The 25032-nt window shown below is 44.0% G+C and overlaps 3 protein-coding genes across 4 annotated transcripts; 1 reads left to right on the forward strand and 2 right to left on the reverse strand.

Annotated features, from left to right (window-relative positions):
• Window positions 1–277: 277 nt before the first annotated feature.
• On the reverse strand, window positions 278–2951 carry LOC102722256 (monothiol glutaredoxin-S4, mitochondrial-like). 2 transcript variants are annotated; one of them, XM_015838084.2, is made up of 8 exons: window positions 2605–2951; window positions 2386–2462; window positions 1754–1933; window positions 1527–1626; window positions 1374–1440; window positions 776–854; window positions 572–665; window positions 278–462 (listed from the first exon to the last, which is right to left on the reverse strand). In XM_015838084.2, exons 2-7 carry the CDS (start codon window positions 2452–2454, stop codon window positions 609–611), a joined length of 552 nt encoding a protein of 183 aa, XP_015693570.1. In that variant the 5' UTR covers window positions 2455–2462; window positions 2605–2951; the 3' UTR covers window positions 278–462; window positions 572–608. The 2 variants fall into 2 exon arrangements, with proteins under 2 accessions (XP_015693570.1, XP_015693566.1); XM_015838080.2 differs by having other exon boundaries at window positions 282–665.
• An 11546-nt stretch (window positions 2952–14497) lies between these two features.
• LOC102712132 lies at window positions 14498–17609 on the reverse strand. The gene is made up of 2 exons (XM_040527818.1): window positions 17218–17609; window positions 14498–15579 (listed from the first exon to the last, which is right to left on the reverse strand). The coding sequence occupies exons 1-2, from the start codon at window positions 17472–17474 to the stop codon at window positions 14667–14669; spliced, it is 1170 nt and encodes a 389-aa protein (XP_040383752.1). The 5' UTR covers window positions 17475–17609; the 3' UTR covers window positions 14498–14666.
• A 2899-nt stretch (window positions 17610–20508) lies between these two features.
• On the forward strand, window positions 20509–24774 carry LOC102722535 (protein usf). The gene is made up of 5 exons (XM_006644186.3): window positions 20509–20723; window positions 22092–22234; window positions 23122–23251; window positions 23942–24133; window positions 24380–24774. Exons 1-5 carry the CDS (start codon window positions 20541–20543, stop codon window positions 24590–24592), a joined length of 861 nt encoding a protein of 286 aa, XP_006644249.1. The 5' UTR covers window positions 20509–20540; the 3' UTR covers window positions 24593–24774.
• Window positions 24775–25032: the final 258 nt, after the last annotated feature.

Genomic DNA, 25032 nt, shown 5'->3' on the forward strand with positions numbered 1-25032 from the left:
TGAAGTGGAGCAGAAAAAACTCAGCTCCACCCTATAGTTTATTTTTTTAGAAGCAGCTCCGCTAACTCCGCTAAAAGAAAATTAGAATATATATCGTTTGACACAACTCCAGCTCCAGATAAGTTAGAGTTGAAAGGTAGAACTGTGCCAAATAGGCCCTTATAGGCAGAGCTTATACCTCCATCATTTATATCGCTAATATAGAGTTGATTTTAGAGTTTTTCAATGAAGTTTATTTTTCAGGCTTGGCTTTATATCACTAATAATACATATATAAAAGTTTAATTTATAAATTATTTTTCGTTTGTAAATATACCGTACAATCAGCCCCAGTCCCAAAAAGAAACAGCGGCATTTACTTAACGGCGTAGCAGAGTGGCATTTATTTATAACGAACAAAGGGTTCCACCATCCTTACATGAGAAGACCAAACAACTGGAAAAAGCAAATCCATACTCAGTTCTGCACAAAAAAAAACTATGCGGTGATCACTGAAAAAATATTGGCTGTGAAACGGAAACGGAAAATCAGAAAGGAGCCATCCAGCTCTCATACTAATGCTAAAGCTCACATGACAAAAATGCCGTAGTATATCTTCTTCACGATGATTATTTCTCCTCACGCTTTTGTGCAATATCGCCAAGCACATCCTTAAGCTGACCCTTCTGAAGAAAATTACACAAATAAGGAATCAATAACACAGATACAAGAATTAAGATATTAGATTGATACACCTAGTTATGAAAACCAGGGACTTTACAATAAGCTCACTTGCCTGATGCATATCTAATATGATATCAGATCCCCCAACAAACTCTCCTTTGATAAATATTTGTGGAAATGTAGGCCAGTTGCTGCACAAGCAAAATAGAATAAGTAGTGAATTTGTCGAAGAATAAACAGTTGCCTGTTTCTGAGAACGAGCTTAAAGGCACATGGCAATCGATGTGTTATATTATACACAATATTTAAACTCCATAGAATCGAAGCCTTCTACACTAAACATAAGTACATAACAAGTGGAGTTCCATACTACTGTAATATAGAACACAGCCTGGTGCCTCTGGTAATATTTTCTGAAAGAGAATGCTGTATATAAAGCCTCAAAGGATCAACCTATGCCAATCTTAATTCATCCATCTTGAATTGACATTAGCTTCAGATGTTCTTTTACCGTAATCATTTCTTGAAGTTCTTTTTATGACCTAAAGTAAAAGATTAAAACTACCTTAAACCTTTACCATATAATATCATACTGTCATACAGTATCATGTCATGAAGAATTTAATCTACCAGACTAGTTCCATCAAGTGGTCTATCGTCTAAAAGATAGGTAACGCAATATCAGAAAGGAAAGACAAGGAGCCACTTACGTGTGGGCTTTGACACTCTCTTTGAGCTTGAGGTCTCCCAAAATATCTCTAGCACTGATTGGGACATCTGCAATAGGTTACAATATAGTTTAAGAATCTATGGAGTGTCTTATCACCAGTATTTCAACAAATCAGAACATAGTCCTAACTTACCATATAGCTTGAGGACTTTAACTGCCAATGCACTGAAACCACACCTAGGAGCGTCAGGATAACCCTTCATGTAGATCAAGACTGGATTCTCCTTGATATCCTACCCAACGATTATGAGGCAGCATTAACAAACGGCAGAAATACATAATGAAACTTAGATATGGCTAGCCTTCCCAGAAAATAAGTTCTTCAATTTAAATGTTCCAAAAGTTTGTTTATGTTAATACCTGAGCAACAATGTCATCAAAAGACATGTTGGGACTTTTGCTTGTAGGCTGGAAATCTTGATGTGTATCAGGGTCAGTAGCTACTCGTGTTGAACTTGACTCCCCACTTGCACTAGAATCGCCACCAAGTCCTGATGAGTAGTTCCTAAAGTGCTGGATAGCTGGTTGTGACACAACAGCCTATTCTTCCAATTATAATGAAAAAAAGTATGTCATACAATCATGAGATCAACAGGGAATATATATTACTAGAGCATAATAAACACTAATAGAATATGGTTAACAATAAGTACTTATATCGCCAAAATGATGACACATCTCACATAATTACGTAGGAGGTAAAGCTATACAATTTGCTTGCAGAAAATTATCAGTGCAAGATTGGTCACCTCTCTAATACATTGGAAGTGTAAGAAAACCTGAGACTTTTTACATAACCCAGGGATAGAAGGTTAACAACATAGGCGTGAATAAGCAGTGCAGCAAATTAAAACATTACAAGAGAACAAACCTAGAGGGCTCTCATCAAGGGAACAAAAAAAATGGGTGGACACAACAATCAGCACAGAATCTGTCGATACGATTTGCATTACAGAATCTGTCGAGGAGGGGACGGCGCAAGAGAGCCTTACAGCTACGCTCGGCGCGCGGCTCGATCTCACGAGACCCCTGATGAGGGCGGACGACATCAACCTCGCCATGACTCCCCCTGCAGGCAGCGACGGCGAAGAGATCATTAATCAAACACAAGAAGAAGAATAGCCCCAGTGATTTCCCCAAAAATGGGGGCATAAAACCGTAGTCCCATCACAGCAGCAGCGAACCCTCGCCTACGTCGCAGCAGCAAGTACCTGGGAGGCGGCGGCACGGAGCCCCTACGGTGGTCGGAGGCGCCGCCGGCGACGGGTGAGCGGGTGGGGGCTAGGGAGTAGGGGTAGGACGCTCGACCGGCCGCTGCCTGGCCAAGCGGCCCAATCCGGCCTGACGTGATGAGGCGCGCGCACCTAGCGTGGACGGTGGAAGGCGGGAGGCGGAGCGCCCGCGGCGGCTCCGGCCGGATGGAGAGGCTGTAGTGGGGGCGGCGCGCGGCGTCGGCGGTGAGCGGCGGGACGCAGCGGCGCGGCGCAGGTCCCTGTCGCGTTTCGTCGTCGCGGCCAATGGGGAAAAGTTTTCTTTCTTTTTTTTTTGAGATAATAAGGGAGGAGGAGTTGGGCTGTCTGCTCTAGGGTTTGTGCTAGATGCAATTAGTATTTGGGCCAGTGTTTTGTGTGGGCTCTTTTTGACGAAGAAGCGGGTTGTGGGCTTGTTCCAAGTTCACAACATCTCAACTCTTTGCATATTTTGTTATGTTATAAGTCCACATGAGATCGCTCAACTTATCGTCTAGACTGTTTTCGTCCTTGACCGTAAAACTTGGATACAACCGGTCCCTAAACTATCAAAACCGGCGCAAAAGAGGTCCCTCGATGGTTTTGAAGACGGTTTTGGCTGACTTGGCGCCTACATGGCTAGTTTGACTAGATATCCGTCTCACGTGACATTGATATGACGCTTGCATCACAATTTATATCAAACAGTGAGCCCACCTGTCAGCTGCATACAAAAAATGATTTTAAAATGGTAGGCTCACGTGACCCCACATATTTATTTCTTTTGGGTAGCTGGCTATGGGCCCACGTGGGCCTCCATTTTTAAATCATTTTTTATGTACAGCTGACAGGTGGGCCTACTATTTTTTTAATATATAATTGCTATGTAAGTGTCATGTCAATGCCACGTGGAACGGAGACCTAGCCAAACTAGCCATGCAGGCGCCAAGTCAGCCAAAACCGCCTTTAAAACTACCGAAGGACCTATTTTTGCACCGGTTTTGATAGTTCGGGGACCGGTTGTATCTGATTTTGCGGTTAAAAGACGAAAAACACATTGGACGATAAGTTGAGGGACATTAAGTAGACTTATTCCTTTTGTTATCGAGGAAGTACATCCACAACATCCTATCCAAAACATAAGTTGTGGTTAGAATATTCTCCTTTAGTCATTTGAAGTATGATTTTTTTAAAAATTTTGAGTTTTATTAAATTCCCTTCTCGATAACCTAATTGGCTCTGTAGACATTAGAATCATAGAAATAAGTGAATACATGCTTATATTATACTCTCTTTATTTTACAATGTAACACTTTTTAGTCTTGTCTAGATTCATATCGATGATAATGAATCTAGACACATATAAATTATATACATTCATCAATCGATGAATTCAGACAAGGCTATAATGTGACCACGGCTATAACCATTGCTCATATCAAGATCCAGATGATCAAGTGTTGGAATCCGATTCGGCCACTCGCTACATTGCTAAGTTTGAACGGTTGCCGAATCTTCATACGAGCTCCGTTTACGGCTCATGAGTACTTGATGAAAAGGTTTCAGAGTTCTCTTTCCAACGGATCCAACCTCATCATCAAATTCCATCTAAGTCATCCGCAAATGAAGAAACATGGTGCTGGGTCACCTGTCTTGGGCCTTTGCGCTTATAACTTTGTTTGGGACCCCGGCCCAAGAGGGACACAAATGGGGTGCGCCCTAATCTGGTGGAGCACGACCCTAGGGCATCCTTGGTCGTCCTTCCATCCCTCTAAATAGCTAGTTACCCCTTCAGGGTTTCTCGGGTTTTGTTAGATTAAAGTTTAGTCTTTGTTACTTGGTAGTATACGCGTGTGTTGGCACAACCACTCGGATACTTGTTCTTCAGAACCCCAACTTATCATTTATATTCAATTTCTATTTGCAATACCAGATTGCTTTTACCTTGTTCTTTCTTGTTTTTTCGATTTGCTTGCAGGAGTAAGGTTGATTTTGTACCGTCAAGATCAATGATCCAAGAAGAGGTGTATCGATCGCTAAGGCGTAACACAACGTCTTGGTTGTAGTCGGATCGTCAATGTTTCTCCCAAAGTGTAGTTATCATAAGTCACCGAAAGATCGGACCACCGTCGTGCACTTACAATATAAAATGGGGGTGGCAGTACAAAATTTAAATCCTATGTATACTTATATTTTTCCATAGAGGCAGTTGTACATGGTCAGCAGGCAGCCGCTTTCATATATATCTGTATGTTAAACTAGTGAGAAGGTCCGTCACCGCGAGATTGTTCTAGTTTACTGCCAAGAGATTCAGACAATAAATCCGTAAAAACAAATAGACGATTATCCATGAAAGAAAACGTCAAAAAATGAAATCATAATTTTACGTTTTTTTCCATTTGAGGAGACGGTTCAAAACTTCTCTGGCACATAGAAGAAACGAGATACTACTCGGCTGTTGCACCCAGCAATTACGGGCGGAGCTACAGTGACCATGGGGTTCCTAGCCACCTAATCTAGAAAATTGTTTAGGTTGAGTTAATATATTTAATTGTTTAGGTTGAGCTAATATATTTTATTATATATGTATTCCCTCTTAGTCCAATGTCAGACATCCATAACAGTATAAACTCAATTTAAAATACTACAAAGTGATCGAATAAGAGACATATCTCTATATTTTATTCTAGCTCCGTCTATACCAACAATCACATCCAGCTTGATTCCGAGTGACAAAGTTTAACTTATCTCACAGTCGCAAAGCTCTCGTCAAAACATGCTGCGCAGAAAACCAAAGCCATGGGCACTTGCTACAGCCAACAAATGCTTAGTGTAAAACATGGACATGCATGCATGCACCTGCTGAAATCCACTAGTTCTACCTGCACAACCAAGATGGCACAACCTGTTGTACTACGGAGAACAAGAGACCAACACCATAAACAAATATAGATGAATTGATATGACCACGCCAACAAACAACATGTTACAATGTCACGCTCTGAGTTTTACCTAAGCCAAAAATTAATTAAATAATGTATTAAAAATAATTTATTAATTAAAGTTTAGGAGAAAATTAGTGTATAAATTAATTAATTAGAAGCTTTTCGGAATGTTCTAAAATGTCCCGAAAGCATTTTAAATTATTAACAGGATTTAAATTTGAATTGCAGTCAATAAAATTTGCTCAAATAAACTTAATAAAAATCGGCAAAATTGGAGACAATTTCTTTTTTTCCCTTCTTTTTTCCATTTTTTTCCCTCCTTTCTTTCTCCCTTTTTCCCTTCTCTTTTTCTCTCCTCCTGGCCGATCCCCTCCTCCTCTCTCCCTGTACGATCTCCACCCCCTCCCCTTTGTGTCGTACTCCACCTTTCCACCCCCCTTCCGTGCGTGCGCACAAGTCCCCCCTGCCAGCCCGTGAGCAGCCCTCTCTCACCTTAAACTAACTCCAATTAATTAGAACTCTAGTTTTATCCCTTTGAAACCTTATCTATTCCTTCTTAATAGGAGATAAGTAATTAGATTTATCTCTAGCTCTCCCCTGTAAATAGACCCCCAAGCCCCCACTTTTCCCCTTTATTTTTCAGCCACGCTGTGCCCACGCTGTCTCTCTGCCGGGCCGTCGCCGGTTCGGCCGAACAGCCAGCAGCCGACAACCGTCTCCCCTGCGTCCCTGCTGCTCCCTGTTCGCAGCACATCGCCGGCTGGTTTCTATCCACCAAATTTCAGGTTCGCATATATTTTATTCTTACGAATCAATCTAAATTCATCTACCGTTTAATTGTTTAGGATTTCTATCCGAACAGCGAGGAACAACAGCAATCCGTCGCTGATCTCTTCACCAAATCTCATGTTTGCATATGTTTTACTCATGCGAATCAATCTATCTTTGATCTACCGTGTAATTGCTTATTTTCTAATCTGATTAGCTAACGTGAGATTGATCTACAGTGCAGACTTTAATTTCGTACGTGGATTGATTTTATGTTAAAGTCGTCTGATTCTAGTTTAGCGAGTCGTTAAATCTCAATTTAACGGGTCGTTAATCCCGTCGTCTTCCCGCTAACTGTGCACAAGTTCGTGTTGCGGATCTGACTCATCGTGTGAATCTCTAATTCGTGCACATTTTAGTTCTGTTTTGCGAGTGTGTGTTCTATGCACGCATTTCCCGAGTCGCGCCCAACCCGCGCTCGAAGTCCCCATTTCCTCCCTCTCCTCTCGGCCCAGCCAGCTGGCCCACTTCCTCGTTTCCTCCCCTCTTTTCTCTAGGTCGGCCTAACTCGCCCTGCTCTCCCTTCCTCCCTCCCGGCAGCCCAAGCCGCCATGGCCTAATTCCTCCCCATCCTCCGGCCAGCCTATTTCCCCTCCCCTCCTTTCTTCTCTCCCTTTCCTCCCTGGGTCGAGCCGGGCTGCGGCCCAACACACGTGCTCGTGGTCCGGCTCACCTCCCCCCTCTCCCTCGGACCCGACAGGTGAGGTCCACCTGTCAGAGGCATCTTCATCCATCGGCGCCGGCTTCTCCCCTCCGTCTCAAGTTCTGCGCCGTGGGTTCGCCGCGCCGCGTCGTGAGTTCGCCGCCACGCCAAGCTACATCGCGCCCTCGCCTTGTGCTGTGCCGCTAGCCGCCACGCATCCGCGTTGTGCCACCTCGCCCCGCCCATGTCCCGCAACGGCCACGCGCAACACCCGAGCCGCTTTTCCCGTCCGCGTCCCGCGCCGCCGCCAACCACCTCCGGCTTTCGCCACGCCGCGTCCACCCCGGCCGCGCTAACCGCCCCTCCGCCCTAAGCGCGCCACCGCCGCGTCGCCTCCCTATAAATCCCCTCCATGGCCGCCGCTCGCCCCCTTTCGCCGTCGCCGCTACACTGCCGTCCTTCTCCGCCTCACCCACGCCTGGCCCTCGCCACCGCTCGAGCACCGACGCCCCCGCCCCGGGATGTCGCCGATCGCCACCACGGAGCACTGCTCTCGTCGCCCGTGCGCCGCTGTCCTCGCGCCGCTGGACACCGATCACCGCCCGAGTGTCGTCATCCTCACGCCCTCATCGCCGTCGTTCGTCGGTGAGCCCGCTCTCCTCCCTTCCTCTGTTTCTTCGTGCCACCGCGAGTGCGCCCCGCCGCTTGCCGACTGCCGGTGTCCTCCGCCGCCACCCTAACCCGCCACTCGTCGCCGCTCCGAGCCGCGCAACCCCGTTGCCGCCTCCGCCTCCTCCACGCCGACTCGTCATTGCCGTTCTCGTCGCCGGTGAGCCGCCGCCATCCTTTTTCCCCTCTTTCTCCCCCTCCGGGCGCCACTGCCAAGCCGACGCCGCCACCACGCGCGTGCGCGCTCTTGTCATCGTCGTCGTCCCTTCGCCTGTCGTCGGATCGTCGTGCGCCGCCGATCCCTCACGGCCATCGCTGATTCCCCCTTGCCCTTGCTCCCCGCTCACTCGCTAGCTCTCTCGGCCATGCGCCATCTTGCGCCGCTGGCCTTTGGCCGCGCCGCTAGCCGCCGGTTTCTGTCCCCACCGTCGGCCGGCCTTCACCGCCGTCCGCCGCCACAGCGCCGCCGGCGTCCTCCCTTCCTCTGTTCGGCTAACACAACCACCCTCCTCCTCTTTGCTCGATCTCTCTGGGTAATGGGTCCCACCCGTCATACCCCCTCTCCTCTCTCTCCTTGTGGGCCCCGCTAAAACTCTCTCCGTCTCTCACTGCCTTATGGGCCCCGCCCATCAGCTCCCTCTCTCCCTGCGGGCCCCACACGCCAGCCACTATCACCTCTCCTCTCTCTCCGAGTCTATGACTAGTGGGCCCCACTTGTCATACTCCATTCCCCTCTATCGTGCCACTGACCAGTGGGTCCCGTCCGTCAGCATTTCCTTCCTCTCTCCTTGCTGACGTTAGCGCCTCTGATTAAGTGCGCAATAAATCAATAAGGTTTCCTGTTTAGTTTAAAAACACAGTTAATCTTCTAAAATTCATAAGTAATTCATCTAGTCTCCGTTTAGGCCATTCAAGTTTCATTAAATCAAGAAAAATGCCAAGAATCCATTAAAAATAGTTTCTTTCTCTGTTTCAGTAGTTTTATAGCCTATTTTTGTTTGTTTTGCTTTGTTTGTCGTAGGTTTTGACCCCGTCGTAGCGCCGTTCGTTCCTGAAGTCATCGCCGAAGTTCCTCGTGGATATAAGCAAGGCAAGTGGCACCCTCCTTTGAACATATTGAACCTATGGTTATAAAATGCTCCCGCTTTATATTCAAACATGCATTGTTTTATGCAAATCTATTTATTATATTTATCTATTGGGCAATTACCTTTATATATGTTGATCCCCACTTATTATTATTGTCATCCCAGGTTTAGGCAATGCTTAGCCATGCTTGGTTCAACTAGCTCACCAATTACCATTTAATTAATGATTAGACTTTGATAGACCTTTAATGGTTTTGATCATGATGAATTTTCCGATGTGGATTAATACAACTAAAATATTGCTTATGGTGGGCTGTGGGTGCATGGTTTTGAGAGTCATGCCCATAGCAATTAAGGACCGGTTCTCAGGAAACCCTGAAAGTCTTACACGTACTAACCACAAGCCAGAATGAGCAACGGTTAGACTCGTAATCTTGTTTGTCCCTATTCGACATACCAAGTCAAGGGTGAGCGTGATGGAGTATGGACGGGCAATCGTGGAGTAACGAAAGCGTCTGTTGCTTCCGGATTCACAAGGCACAAGAGGGGACTGCCCGACTTGGTGTAAAGGAGGGGGTGAAACCTGAAGTGCGGTGCGATTATCTAGGGAGGGTTAGGTGAAAGGTCTTATCATGGTTTCCATACTGAGGTATCGTGGTGATACGTTGGGGCATGGTAACATGCTTGGGAGCCATTTCTTGTGGGTAAAGTTGTACACCTCTACAGAGTAAAACTATTCGAATAGCCGTGCCTGCGGTTATTGGGCGAACTGACAGATTCACTGGGATTAGTTAACCTTTAATAACTTGATTAATCTTGGAATTAGTTTGACCCTGCGCAATGTGGTGTAACGTTGGCAGTGGTTTGGGTCTGTCGCAACGTGGTTTAACATTGGACAGAGGGTTGACCCTATTGCAGTGTGGTGTAACGTTGGACAGTGGTTTGGGCTAGTTGCAACGTGGTGTAACGTTGAACAGCGGATGATTATTTTAAATGTTTACTTTACTTTTATTTCAGTCTATTATCTTCTGTTTTGCTAAATTACTGCAACTTTTGTGCTATTTAACCTTAGCCTGTTCCTTGACACCCTATTGCATTCATTATTCTCCTCTGTTGGGTGTTACTTGTTGAGTATGGTGGTTTGTACTCAGCCTTACTTAATTTTTTTTCCACCAGAGCAAGTGCCAGAGCTTGAGTCAGAAGTCAGAAGAAGGTTGTTCCCGAGGTTGAAATGAGGTTCAGTCCGCCGTCGAGAATGCCTGTGGTGTGGAGCCGTCATCGCCAGCTGAAGCTGAAGAATAGATGGTTCTAGTCTTATTTTTCTTTTCCGCTGTATTTCGATAGATAATTGTTTTTACTTGTTTCTAAGTCGTGGAACTGTTTATTAATTTGTCATAGTGTGTACTCGGGCTGATTCCTGGACCGAGATTTAATACATGCTATTGTTCAGAAATTTGCTATAAATTTCTGGCCGTGACATACAACCTTCAGTTCAAGCTACACCAATTCAAGTACCACCTACATCGACACCAGCTCAAGACTTTGGTGGTCCGATTACACGTAGTCGAGCAAAGAAACTACAACAAGAGGTGAACGCACTACTTTGTGAAGTTCATTTTAATATTAATGAGAATTATATACTACCTAAGTCGTGCATATTGCTAATGCTCAGGTTCACTAGGGAGGATGGCAAGAACATAGAAAGAGATGACTACACAGAAGAGCCACACTCGATCCAGTTCACTCTATTTGAACCGATCGAAGAAACAATCATAACTTTTGATTTCCAAAAGCTATGAAGCTCCATGAGGACAATTTGGAAAGCTTGTGAAGTCTAGTTTCTAATGCCACCAGTTCAGAGTGGTTTGCATTCCTAACTTATGAGATCCGACTAGTTTAATGCAGACTGGTCAGCAAGTCAGCAATCTACGTGATGGTGAACTTCTCGTGTAAAAATGTACAATATACAATGTTTCATGGTGCATGATTCACATGGTCTGAAAGCCTGTCAAGTTAGCTTTCCAACGCAGCAAATGGCATGCCTTTTGGACTTTCTATGAAGGAATTATGACCAAAACAATCAAGACTGCGCAGAAGGCCAACAGCCACACAGACAATAGCACTCAGAAGGCATTTCGAGAAAACCTTTCACCTATTGTGTCTTTTCATTTCTATTTTGTGTCTCTACCTATCTAGGAGGGCTGTTCCTAGTATAAAGACTCCATTGCTTCATAGCTAAAGAAGACTTTTTGATATCAAGAACACAAAAACCTTTGTTCAGCCAAGCGCTAACAAATCTTGAGAGTGATCTCTACCCCTTTGCTCTTGTGATTTCCTTCGCGGGATTACAGAAGCTGCGGCTTCATCCGCTCCCAATTGGCGCTCCTACTCCCTTCAAGGTTCTCCTTGATTGATTGTAGGTTGTGTTGATTGGTTCCTTGAGAGTGTGGTTGGGCGAATCCTCGATTCAGGTTGCCGGTTAAAGATGGTGGTTGACTTCGAGTTTTATTTGTCAGGTTACACTAGTTATCGCTGCTTGCAGCAAGATATCTGGCTATTCTATCACTAGTTATCGAGATCAAGATCCTACGACATGAAGATCGGGACACGTGCCGCATCATGAATATTCGTTAATACTGATCCGAACATCCAGTAAATAGTACTTCATTCGTCCCTAAATATTTGGCGCCGTTGACTTTTTTATACACGTTTGACTATTCGTCTTATTCGAAAAATTTGTAAAATATGTAAAGCTACATATATGCATAAAAATATACTTAACAATAAATAAAATGATATAAAAATAATTAATAATTTTGAAATATTTTTGAATAAGACGAATGGTCAAACATGCATAAAAAGTTAACGGCGTCAAACATTTAGGGACGAAGCTAGTAATACATAGTAACCACTAACTGCACCATTAGAAGCATCTCCAAAAAATAACCAAATTTTTCATTAGTGTCGGTTGTATGCTAGAACTAGCGCGCACGGACGACTCGACTCATTGCCGATTATTTGAATTCATTTGTAACTTGTCAATGGTGGGATTCGAACTCTAGCTCAAGCTACACGTCCCTTTTGTTAGCTATAGATTTTTTTTTTTAATTTTGACCCATACGAACCGAGAGATTTAAAGTATATATTTAAGCATCTAAATGGATTCCAATGAAATTCGTTAACTACAAAATTGTAGACTATTTTCATATAAAGTTGATCACCATCTAAGTTCTTATGAAAAAGTTAGATTAATACCATAAAACAATACTAATTTTGGTTGATGTCATCAGTGTACGCAGGTTCTTGCTATACTACGAGCTGCCACCGATAACTTCGATCAAAATTCAAAAAAGGAAAAAAGAAAAAAACCGCAAAAAAAATACTACGAATCGGCACCGAGAACCTTAGACCAAACTATGCAAGCTTTGCCGTCAAATATTGACACAAAACAGTATTGATGAGGCACTCATCTAGTCGGTTGATTCCTAGAACCGGTGCTCATGCATGCTTGCTGGGGCCGCCGGCCGGGCGTAGAGCCAGGCTCTCTTCTACGGAAAGTTTCAAAGTTTTTAGGAGATGTTTAGATGGGGCTAAACTTTTTAGCCCTATGTCATATCGGATGTTTGAATACTAATTTAAAGCATTAAATACAGACTAATAAAAAACTAATTTTATAAATGAGTGCTAATCCACTATATGATTTTGTAAGCCTAATTAATCTATAGTTAGATCATGTTTACTGTAGCATCACTTAGTCTAATCATAGATTAATTAGGCTCAATAGATTCGTCTCGCAAATTAGTCTAAGGTTATATATGGGTTTTATTAATAGTCTATATTTACTATTTATAATAAGTGTCCAAACATCTAATAGGACAATTGGCTAAACTTTAGTCCCTTATCTCAAACAGCCCCTTAACCATGCCCTGACCTGGCAAGAACCATGCATGGACTGTCCATGTGGCAGCGAGCAAACTACTCCGTGGAACACCATCATCGACACGACGCCGACAGCGACAACTTCGTGTCGTCGACGCCCTCGCCGCGCGCTACCCACGCCATCATGGGGGAGCTGCACGTACGCGCGCGGGAGGACGCTCCACGACACGTCGCCTGCGTGCTGATGGCCCAGCTGACAGGATCTCACACACACGATGAAGTGATGATCAAACACACACAAGAGAATTTTCTTCGGCGCTGCACACCAGCACTAATCAACTTTTTATCCTCCACGGCATGCACACTTCAACTCAAAAAGCTTACAAGCTTACATATATAGCCACTAATTAGCTGCATGGCCGGGCACACATGCACCTCTCCCTAGCTAACAACTAACTCCTGCATTGCAAAGCTCACAGCCACTCGCACACGTACGTTTGCATGCAGAACACACATGTAACCTAGCTAGTTGATCCACTCTTCACGTCAGCACGCATTTTTCTTGACTTGGCAGTCACTTGCATACAACTCATGGATCATACTAACTCACAAATGCAGTCACTCACTTGCTCCCTACCACATGCACTAAATAACACGTAAACAACAAGATTAATCCTAACACGTGCTCCGCGCGGCGCCGCGCCGCTCGACCCGCGCACCGTCCTCGCCGTCATCAGGGCCTGCCACGCCCTCGGCTGCGACAACCTCAGGATCCTGAGCGACACCAACCGGCCGCTTCTTCATCGAACGCGCGCGCGCTGTCCTCGACCACCACGGCCCTCCGGCCGGGAGTGCTTCTCCGAGGTCACCACCAACCCGAGCCGACGGCCGCCTCAGGATCGATCGCGCCGCATGCACCACGACTTCCACGCGCGCCCCGCACGTACGGCTAGCTGCTGCCTCGACACCTGTCCGCCCGCCCAACAGGTGCAAGGGCCAGACGCTCGACCGCATCCGCCGCCGGCAAGAAGCAGCGGTTCATCTACCTCGGTTCATCCGTCGCTGCGGCTGGGGCGGGACGACATGGTGATGCCGCGCAAGGGGAGGACCCGGCGCGGCTGCAGGCAGGCGGAGGTGCACCCGTGGAGCGACGGCGCGGAGATGGAGGAGACGCTGCTAACTGAGGAGGACACGAAGCCTGCCGCTCGACTGCAAGGTGGAGTTGCTGCACGCCGGCGTCCACGACGGCTTGCCAATGCCGGCGCCGCTCCTGATCAACCATTGATTGCTTTCACTTGATCAGTGTGCACAGCTGTATGTAATGGAGTACTTAAGGAAATTGATGTCAGAAAGTGGCTCGCATATTTGGAGACTGACTTGAGTAATTAAGTATGCATCTGAGGACTAATTTGGTATTATGGGATTTTAACCTTGCAAGGTTGTAGTAGTGGTAAAAGCTCATTGTACCTTGTTTATTTGTTATTAAGAAAAGAAAACCCCAATTTATCTGTTCCATACTCTTGGAAAAGCAATTCTTGTCTCAAAGTTTTCAAAGGTTTAACCAAATTTTATATCAAATATCAAATATTTATGATTTAAGGGAGTAATACTCCGTATGTTTTTACACACTCATCTTTTCATTTTCACTCGTACTTATTTGCCAAAATTTAAATTTTAACTTTGCTTTTTGATCACAATGAACATGTATATAAAAGCTTTATTTAAAAATTATTTTTTGTTTGCAAATTTATCGTTTAACGTTTTTCCTGAAAAAGCTTAACACTCAACCCTTAGTTTGTACGTTAGACCAGATACATCCACCCTGAAGCACATTCTCAATCCATTTCTGCATTGTGTTTTTGCTCTTAGCCTCTGTGCATATCTGTGATGCATGAAAATTTAGTAATTAAAAATATGATGAAAATTTTATAAGCTAGTGTCAACAAATACGCCAACAGTGAAGTTTACACTTAGCGCAAACTGTAAGATCTATCATTGCATAAAGAATGGGATTACAAAGTTACCCATCTTCTCTTTTCTCTCAAGCTCTTCCTTCTCAGCAATCTGTTTTAGCGTAGTCCACCCTTTTCTTGTCCGCTTCCTCGAACTAGCAGACGCCTGAGTAGAACCACTGGCTACAGATCGATCGTTTTTCCCACCCTGATTTGTAGCAGACTTGGTAGGCACTGTAGGGGCCTTGCCAGTAACAGAACCAGACATCTCCCCTTTCTTGTTCTGAAGGCCTCTTGTATTGGGTGCTTCTGCAGAACCTTTAGGGCCCTTCACATCCATCACTTTGTTCTTTTGAGGAGTAACAAAACTTGATCCAACTGGAAATTCTGCCTTCAAAGGAACATCGGATTGACACATTTCAATTTTGTTAGCAGAAACAGGCTCAGTTTCATGCATACTTTCATTTGTGCTTGTAACTATCATTTTCTGTGAGACATCCTCCTGATCAGTAGCAGCTGCTGACTGATTGGGTTCTACCGATGAAGACGCTACCTCTTTCTCCATACATTCATCAAGAAGATCAGGTAGTGGCCTCTCCTCATGCTCATTATTTTGATGAGTTGGTTGTTTCATCTGAGATGATGACTCTGGTTGTGAGACTGCTGCTTGAGAATACTCAATGCCCTCTTTTACGCTTACTGATCTCTTGTTACTTCTGTCCCCTTTCAACGTTATGCTGGTTATGTCCATGCTAACTGGCTTTCTTGATGATAACAAGCCCTTCACAATATTCTTTCCACTGCCCCTTATTAGGTTTTGATCTCCACAGAAATGGCACAAATAAGAAATGCTGTTCTGGCAAGTGTTTAACTTTTTGCGGCGCTTTGCTTTTCTTTTGTTGTTCTTTATCCGAATCGTGCAGTTGAAGCCTGGCTGCAATACTGTTTCACACCTGCAACATTTGAAGAATGTTTCTTCAGAAGACCTATAAAGCAAGATTTTGCTCTATTCTGAGTAAAGCTTATGTTCCAGTACCGCAGCAGAAAAACATGAGCATAACTAGGACACCGAATTACCAACAACCCCATAGTATGTCAAAATGTTTCTTAGTCACTTTAACATGGCTATATTAGTGCTTTGCATCATACTATTAATAATAATTACAGGTTGACTTCTAATAACAGTTATGACAAACGCATGGCAACTATTACGCTGTAATTTGTTCAATTTGGAACAGCTATATGGCATTATCAGGTTGACTACTCTTTTCAATTTCCTACATGGTAGGCTTCTTACTAACACTACACCAGTATTCTAAGGACACAATAAGGCGGAATGGTCACGTGTGGTGCAAGATTGCAAGAAATTCCTTTTAGGGTAAAGAGATAATTGTACATGCAAATGTTAGTGCACTGTGTTATTGAATCTGTGGCCAATAAAATGCCCATTTTTCCCACAATTTATCTGTGGATCAATTTTTGTACTACAAAATTTTCACAAAGAAACATATGATAAATCATTTGTTTGGACTTAGTATGGTGTTCTCATGAAGACATGAACTAGCAGTTTTTAAGCCATAGGAATCGGTATTGCAGCAGCAGTGGTTGCTGAGAACAGATAATAGAATAAATATAACTGAAACAAAACCACCTAGTGACTTAATCAATGCAAGTCAGTATGAGCCGTTGTTTTGTGAATGAAAGGGAATTTGCACAAATTCAACTATAACTTGAGAATAATCAATCGCACAGACAAAGTCTGAGAAATATGCACAATTCAAACTTCAAAGCATGGATCCAACTAGATAAATCATGTTGCAAAATTTCATAATACTCCATATGCAGCGAGGTGATACGACGACCATATATCCATAAAAGGGTTTTCCAAGCAGTTAACTAGTTGCCTAGACAGTTGCTTAACACAATCTCAGACGAGTGGCTCTGTTGGCGTGCTGCAGGTGTAGTGGTTCAAGTCACAGGCAACCGCTAAATCTAGGGGGTTCAGATGATGGATCTTTAGCCAACCAATGTTGTATAATAGCTTTTCAAACTAGTAGCGTAATGTTCTAGCTGGGAGCTGCGAGCCTGAGAAAGCTGCCTGATACTTCTATAATGCATAGGATAGGATGATCTGCTTAACTTTTCCGTCAATAGTACTACCTCCATTTCATATTATAAAACTTTCTAGCTTTGTCTAAATTTATCAATTGAAGAATGTATATAATTTATATATATGTCTAGATTCATTAGCATCCATATAAATCTACGTAGACTAGAAAATCTTACATTGTGAAACGGGGAGAGTAACTAGTAGAACAGGTACTTGAACTGGCTAAAATGCTGCTTAACATACAGCTACGGAAAAATTTTAGAGGTATAAGGATTAAGGAGGATTAGAACCCTAATAATATCTGGTATTGGTTGAATTCAAGGTGAAGGGGCAGGCTGATTCTTCAATAGCATGTAACAATTTGAAGAATAATTAACAATCAAACGAGGAACTTTGAGTAGAAGAATTGAACACGCTGCCCCAGAACTAAGAGGTAAAAGTTGTGAAGGACGCGAGCATCCAACCGAGAAGTGGCCCTCACCTCTGGCATTGGAAGGTGGAGGCGCCCACAGAAACCCCGGCCGCCTCGGCGTTGGCGGCGAGGCGTCGCCCCAGCAGGGCGCCGACGGATCCAACCCCGGCCTCCCCGCCCGCCCAAGCCGCCAGCCGCTGCAGGTGCCGGACCCTCAGCAGGGATGCCGCGTCGGCGCGCGCCTTCCCGGAGCTCTCCTCGCGGAGCGACACGGCCTGGTTCCCGCCCCTGGGCGCCGCCCCGTGGCCGCCGCGCTTCTTCCCCATTTAGCTAGCTGCCACGCCAAGCCGCAGCCACCAACCGCGACGGCGACGGCGCGGAAGGAAGGAGGCGGACCGGCGAGACGAGGTGGGGAGGGCGGCGCCGGCGGCGAGTGGGTCTGGATCGTCGCGGGCCGAGTGTCGTTGGGCCTTTGTGGTTCATCCTAGGCATAATCGTAGAGTATAAATAGACATGGAGAATAAAACTGTTTTAAATAATTATCTAAATAAAGATATGGATGAGTAAATTTAGATGATATGTTAGAATTCTTGGACATAAGCTTGCAAGCTAGAGGCACAAATCAAACTTTGTCGAGCCGGGCTCAAGCTTCAAACGGGCTTTAGTAGTTTTATTTTTTTTCTATTTTGACAAACTAGTTTATCAAATATACCGTTTTTATATACGTGTGATGAATTAATGTTCATGTATTTTATCTTATCTGTTTTACTCCTCTTTCCCTCGTACTATTAACTAGAAATTAATAATTTTATCAAAAGATTATTCTTAAAATATGGTATACAGCTTATGAGGTTGGTTGTGCTCGCGCTGCTCGACTTGAATTTTGTTCGAGCTTGTATCAGGCTTGAGATTTGGCAGGCGGCTTGTCTAGGTAGTTTGCCGTGAGCCTTGCAGAATGGCAGAATTAATGCTAACAATTGTTCTCTATGTTTTATATTATAAAACTTTCTGTCTAGTCTAGATTTACGTATACTAATAAATCTAGACACATACTAGTCTAGATTTACGTGTACCAATAAATCTAGACACATACTCCCTCCGTTCCATAATATAAGGCACAACCACTACTGACTCAAAACCAAAAAAGAGTTATAACTATTTTCTCGTTTAGATTATCTAAGTGCAGGTATACATGCATGTAACATGATTGAATGTTTTGATGATGAAAAATATGCTAGTTAATGTATACTTGCATGCACGTATTATATTATGGGACAAAGAAAAAAGTAGTTATGTCTTATATTACGGAGGAGGAAGTATACGAAACATAGACATTGATACATTAATTAATCTAGACAAACTCAAAAGTTTCTATAGTATTTTGCTAACCGATGAAGTTGGAATAGACTGATAGCTCAGTTTGTCTCAGCTATACATGTCCAAATGGACGAGCTAGGTCGGGTTAGCAGGACACTTATGGGTTGTGCTGTATCGACTGACCGACCGACGTGTCGATACCATGGCCCATGGTGACCTCGTGACGTGTAGCGCTAGAGTGGCCTGACACTTTACATGACCAACATTAGCCTATCATCTTATCTAGGTTTTTCACCACCACTGCTAGGAGCCAGTGGCGTAGATAGGGGTAGTTTAGGATGACCCATGACTATCCCCGAAATCAACCCATAGTGAAAAAACTCTCATGTCAAAATCAACCCGCCGTGGGTGCCGGATGCCACCTCCTACCTCTTCCGCCGTGGCACCGCTTCTTCCTTCTCATCGACGATGACCGTGCTGTATTCCAAGCAGCGAGACCTCCGTGCTTGTAGCCGAGCTCCTCGCCCACGCTAAGCTATCATCTTCCTCCTTTCTTCTCCGAGAGCCTAAAGGATCGAGTAAAAGGGTAAGGTGGATATCATCATATCGTAGTTGTGTCATGCGCTAGGTCTTAGATGGGTCGCTGGCCGTGCCGTGCCGTACCAAGGTGGCTGCCCAACGTGGCACAACCATGAACAATATGTTCATGACTGGACCGGCACCATGAGGCATGGCCGTCTATTAGCCCTGTCACTACAACTCCCTAGGTTTTGTAATGTGTTTCTTTTCATTTACATGGATTCGCATGGAACGGTGGAAGACTTAAGCCTACATACGTTACGGCATATACATATATCAATGCGATATTCCTGAGCTCTTAACATAGGATTGAGATTCGAGAGATGAAGTCCACAGAAAAATATGTCACTTCACTAAAATCACGATTAAAACACTTTCACATGTATAATATTGTGGACACTAGAATTGTAAATCCTAATTTATTCTAGTGGATGAAATTTCACAACGGGCAGCTCTAACAACACATACAAAACAGTTGATCTGAATTTTTGTAAAAGAAATGTCACGAAGATTTCTTTTTAGAAAATGATTCATGTCTAGAAGAGTGAGAAGCTGCCCGGCGACAATCTAATTCATGTGGAAAAAAGGACTCACACCCTACGTTCTAACTCAGTTTTAAAATTTCGAGCTTGCTTTTTTTAAAAGGAGTTTGAGCTTGCTTTTTTACAAAGCAGGAAACAGCTCAACGTTGTCGAGGATTCTGGGCAAAGGACAAGCGTTCATCAAAGTAACAAACTATGGAGGCAACCGGTCGAATCCGAGCGGTGATGAAGGTCCACAAGCCACCAGGCCCAGGATTACGTGACCCGGCGGGGTGTATTTTATTTATATATTTATTAAAAATCTACACATATATATATATATACTGTAGTATATATTAAAAAAACTATATATCTATAACATTAAAAAGCTAAATTATGTACGGATCTTGGCATGGAACTAAGAAAATCATGTATGTACGAGGCCAAGCCCTAGAAAACGTTATTTCAGAGGACCTAAGATGAACTCTCCCGGAGGCCATTGAATTGAAGGGGTATACATCTGTAAATTTTAAAAGCAAAAAAGAATTGTTTAGATTTCTTAATTAAAATATAAATAAAAAATCCACCCGCAGTATATACGGAGCATTTAATTTTTTGTCACTCATAAAAATACACAATAATAGATTTGACTCTTACTGTACATGTCATGTTGATCTTCAGATATATAAGTTCAGTGATAAATTTATTATGGGCAAATATAAGAGTGATGAAAAGTTAATTATTGCGAGGCGTCCCATCCAGATTCCCAGATTCCAGAGAGAGACCGCGGGCCTGGCTGAAGCGGGTGCCGTGCTGGCGAGGCAGGCCGCAACGCGCCGGGCCCTCCCTTCTTCCTCGCCATCAAAAGCGGTGGCCCGTGGTGGGCTGCCTTCAACGGGACGCTGCCACGCCACACCACAGCATCCACGCACGCACCCACCGAGGACTACTCGTCAGCTGGGGTTTGTTGAGGGGATGGCAACAGCCCAACTGCTGCTGCTACGCCGCGCCTTCTCCACCTCCTCCTCCTCCCTCGCTTCCCCACTCCGCCGCTCGCCCCTCCGCTCCGCCTCCGCCCGCCGCCTCGCGCCCCGCGCCGCCGCCATGGCATCCTCCACCGCGCCGTTCCAGAAGGTCCAGATCCAGCGCGAGGACACGGTCAGTCACTCACCCGCCTCACTACACCTCATCCAGCCAACTCAGCCTGACCGCCCGAGCGCCCTAGGGTTTTGGGTTTTCTCCCGTTTCTCCGTTCTGTTCTGCTCGGGGCGGGTGGGCTTCCGCTGGTAGTGGTTTTCGCGTTGGCATAAGATAATCGTCTATGCTTCGTGTGTTCGGTGCAAGGGTGGTGATACTGAGGCATGATGATGTTCGATTTTAGGACTGACTTTGCCGCCTTTTTTTTTTCCCTTCCCACGTGTGCTTTACCCTTTAACTTTCATTTTTCTTTCACACAAAATTTATGGCACTGGATGCTATTGAGTAATCACAAGGCAGGCTTGCCTTGAATTTGGTGGATAATCTGTATTCCCTGAAAATTTTTGTGTCGTTATGTGGGGTAATACAGTTGTCCATACATTTCTTGTTTTCTTTTGTCAGTACCAATATGGAAACGTTTGTGTCATTTTCCTTCTTTTTTTATATAATGGGAGATTTATTGATCTCAGATCATTCATATCATTTTCCTTGTTTTTTAAGTGTAGTGTGTACGTATAATTGATTAATTGAAATATTTGTAGAATTGAATTTGGTAGTACTGACTTTACAGTGTCAGATTTCACCTTAACTAATCCAGATTTTTCATCCTATATGCACCTTTTTATGCATTTATTTGATTATTCTATCCATACAGTTTACTTGAGGTTGGGATAGAAATGTGCATTAGCCTTATACGTACCCAATTTCTTTCCAACCAGAAAAATTTCCAGGGTGGGACGCTTTTGAAACTTGGCCTAATCTAAGATCAGTTAGCTCAATGAGTTAAATTGGCTGGAAAGATGACTTGCTATAAATATGTGGTGATTTCATGATTGGTGAAAATAGGAAAGATGAAATGTTGCTCAGGCATCAGTCAAATTTATTTGAGTTTTGGAGACAATGCCATGGTTTGATGCTCTCACTTTCTTATAAACACCTAGTCGCCCTTGGTTCCTTGGATAGACAATGATTACTATATGTAACTTTATTACTGCAGTATAACATCCAGCGTAACCCACTGATTGTAATTGTAAACTGTCTTCTCAAAAAATCATTTTGTAAACTAGGGCATAGCACAATCATAACTGAACAAAAAGTGTCAATATTTTCCTTGACTTCTTGCATACTAATACTATGGTTCTCAACCTTCACAAAGACAAACTTTCTGCCAACCATGCAAGAATTGCTCTTCATATGGTAACGGTACAATGCGAAACTAACTCACAAAGTCAATAGTACTTGCACAGTTCACATGATATTATTATCTTTTGCTCTTTGGTAAATTATCAATGTGGTTTACTCATAAATTAATCTAATGTTAATCTGCAGACTTTTGACGCCTATCTTGTTGGCAAAGAAAATGCTCCTGGAATTGTGGTTTTGCAAGAGTGGTGGGGGGTTGATTATGAGGTCAAGAATCATGCCATCCACATTTCCCAAATTGGTGAAGGATATAGAGCACTCATTCCAGAGTATGATCATATATTCATATCTTGTGGTTCCTTATTTGCAAGGAATTATGGTTCTTTATTTTGCAAGAAATTATCTATATTGTCACAAAGTTAAATGGCATAATCACATTTTTCACAGAGCTTGTGTGCTCTTTTGCTGTTGAGTTTGATGCAAATTCGCTCATTTGCTACAGTGGTTATTTTTAACCACTGCCTAATGCCCTTCATCTACCTCCAACACCACCTGCCACCACCCACGACGGCGCCAGCCACTACCCTTATCCATGCTTTAGCTGCTGTTCCTGAACTTGCAAAACAACTGCCTATGCACAGTGGGAGGTTGGTATTTTTGTCCTTGGCAGGAAGTTCATGGAAGTGGGCTACCATGTCAGGGAGGTCAGGAAGGGTGACCTTAACACCTTTAAGGTGTTTGCTGACCCCAGCCACCATCACACCATGTCAACTATTGGCGCATCCCCTGCTGGCTTCAACGCTTCCCTTGGTCAGGAGCTAGGGGAAAGAGATGGGAAAGGAGGAGGGGATAGGAGGTCGGATGGCTGGGGCACGAGGGCTCATGCTCAGGAGCAGGAGTAGGGGTGGCAGGAGCTTACCTGAAAGGGGTGACTGGAGCTCAGGCACAACTAAAGGGGGAATAGGAGGAAGACAAGGGGAAGAAGATGGGTAAATCTGTCTTTGTGCATGGTACTGTGGCAAATGAGAGAATTCCCATCAAACTCCAGTAAATTGGATCATGCCACTCAATTTCATGCAGACAAGCAAATTTCCCTTCTTCAGCATCACTTATTCCAAGCAAAATTCTAGGAACAGGAGTCCATAAGTCTAACAATTGCTTAGCGTTTTGTTTCTCAGCCAAGATATTTGTTAACCGACATGCTTTCCTTTTTCAGTTTGTATCGTGGGAAGGTTGCTCTTGATGTAGCAGAAGCCCAGCATCTGATGGAAGGTCTAGACTGGCAGGGTGCAGTCAAGGATATTCAGGCTTCAGTTAAATGGCTCAAAGCAAATGGATCATCCAAGGTAGAGTTAATATTATTTGTTGTTTGTTTGTTTTCTGATGTTTTCTGTACTACTGAAATTACATCTCTGTCCACTATTGAAAATAAACAAAATTGAAATGCCATACATATCTACCCAATTAAAAGGACTGTAGAGTTAAAGCCTATGGTGCATTTGTATCTTGGTGTGTGCTTACTTTAGACATAGGTAGTTTGGTAGAAATTTCAGCAATAGCTAGATTGGTTTGGATGAAAGGGGGATTGAAGAAGGTAGAGCATTGCAGCCGGGAGAAGTTGCGCTTATGTAGAGGGAGAGAGATTTCTTAATTCTTAATTTCCGAAGTGCTATGCTCTTTATAAGATTTGGCTATAGCAAATGTCATTTAAAGATAAATATGGTTACTGTCAGATTCTTGGTTAGTAGAAAATAAACCTAGTAACTGAAATGTCTTGATTTCGTACGTATGCCTTTGCATGGGAAGTTGCTAATCCTTTGGATATATTGCTCACCTGAGTTGGTTGCTTGCAATGCACCTAACTTATTGCCCCTAGTAATTGTGGGTACACCCATGACCCATGGCACATTGATATATCCTTACTGATGGACAATGCCTAGCAAAATAAAAGGCTTGTCTATGATCTCATGAAATCGTGCACAATGTAATTAATTGCTTTATGATAACATATTTTCTTCCATATGCTCTGCATCTAGGTTGGTGTTACTGGTTATTGCATGGGAGGCGCCTTGTCAATTGCAAGTGGAGTTTTAGTCCCAGAGGTTGATGCTGTTGTTGCTTTCTATGGAACACCATCTTCTGAGCTTGCTGATGCTTCCAAAGCACAGGCTCCCATCCAGGCTCATTTTGGGGAGACCGACAGTTTTGTTGGATTTTCAGATATCACGGTAAGACCTTCTGTCATATGTTGTGTTTTTTTTGTTATTGACATTATGCCTGGGGCAAACTTGTTTCCATTTCATGTTGTTATGATAATCAGCATTGTTAAATAGTTACATTTTTTTAGGAAAGGCTTGATTCCATACAATATCTTGCTGATGTACATTGGAGTAGGCAACGATTACAGTCTGCTAATAGAAGCCGAATCGAGCATTTCGATCTAAGAATGTAACATTGGTAATCTGATATCCCAGGCAGCCAAGTCGCTGGAGGAGAAGCTCAAGTCATCCGGAGCGCCGTACGAAGTCCACATCTACCCTGGCTGCTCGCATGCCTTTATGAACGCGTCACCTGAGGCCGTCAAGAGGAGGAAGGAGATGGGTTCGACCGATGAGAACCAGGAAGCGATCGACCTGGCCTGGTCTCGCTTCTCGACTTGGATGGGTCGCTACCTTGGATCAGCATGAGCCATTTGCGCCTTATATGGTGTCAGGCTGTATGAATAAAACGAGAGCCAGTGTACCCAAACCAAATAATCGTGCTTTGTGTTGTACTACGTGAACATGCCATGTTTTGGTTTGCGGATGAACTGTGGGTTTTTCTATGCTCTCGAGATTGCATATTTTATATGCTGCATTGGTTTGGTAAATTTTGAAGATCATTTGTTTTGCTGCTGCTGGGGGAGGGCTTGATTGTGAAACTCGGTATGAGATACTCCTGCTGCTGGGGGAGTAGAACCAAACGGTGAAGTAGTGGCCAAAAGCATGGACCCTAGCTTCTCTGGCCGACGAGATCATTTGACCCACCGTCTGGTCCGCAGCTGCCAACCGAAGCTGCAGCGGATGGTTGGTTCCTCGTTCTCTCCCTTCACCCCACGCTCGTTCTCTGCCAATCCCATCCGCACTTT

The sequence above is a fragment of the Oryza brachyantha genome, chromosome 1 (assembly GCF_000231095.2).
Source record: "Oryza brachyantha chromosome 1, ObraRS2, whole genome shotgun sequence".
NCBI lineage: Eukaryota > Viridiplantae > Streptophyta > Magnoliopsida > Poales > Poaceae > Oryza > Oryza brachyantha.

Bases quoted from the DNA above. Each gene is read 5' to 3' on its own strand.
- LOC102722256 (XM_015838084.2), bottom strand. From the start codon at position 2,454: ATGGCGAGGTTGATGTCGTCCGCCCTCATCAGGGGTCTCGTGAGATCG. The intron at 855-1,373 runs GTAAGTGGCTCC...TTGCTTGTGCAG, and splicing joins GAGAGTGTCAAAGCCCACAC to CAACTGGCCTACATTTCCAC. The intron at 666-775 runs GCAAGTGAGCTT...AATTTTCTTCAG, and splicing joins TCATATTAGATATGCATCAG to AAGGGTCAGCTTAAGGATGT.
- LOC102712132 (XM_040527818.1), bottom strand. From the start codon at position 17,474: ATGGGGAAGAAGCGCGGCGGCCACGGGGCGGCGCCCAGGGGCGGGAAC. The intron at 15,580-17,217 runs GTGAGGGCCACT...CAAATGTTGCAG, and splicing joins TCCACCTTCCAATGCCAGAG to GTGTGAAACAGTATTGCAGC.
- LOC102722535 (XM_006644186.3), top strand. From the start codon at position 20,541: ATGGCAACAGCCCAACTGCTGCTGCTACGCCGCGCCTTCTCCACCTCC. The intron at 23,252-23,941 runs GTAGAGTTAATA...CTCTGCATCTAG, and splicing joins AAGCAAATGGATCATCCAAG to GTTGGTGTTACTGGTTATTG. The intron at 24,134-24,379 runs GTAAGACCTTCT...CTGATATCCCAG, and splicing joins TTGGATTTTCAGATATCACG to GCAGCCAAGTCGCTGGAGGA.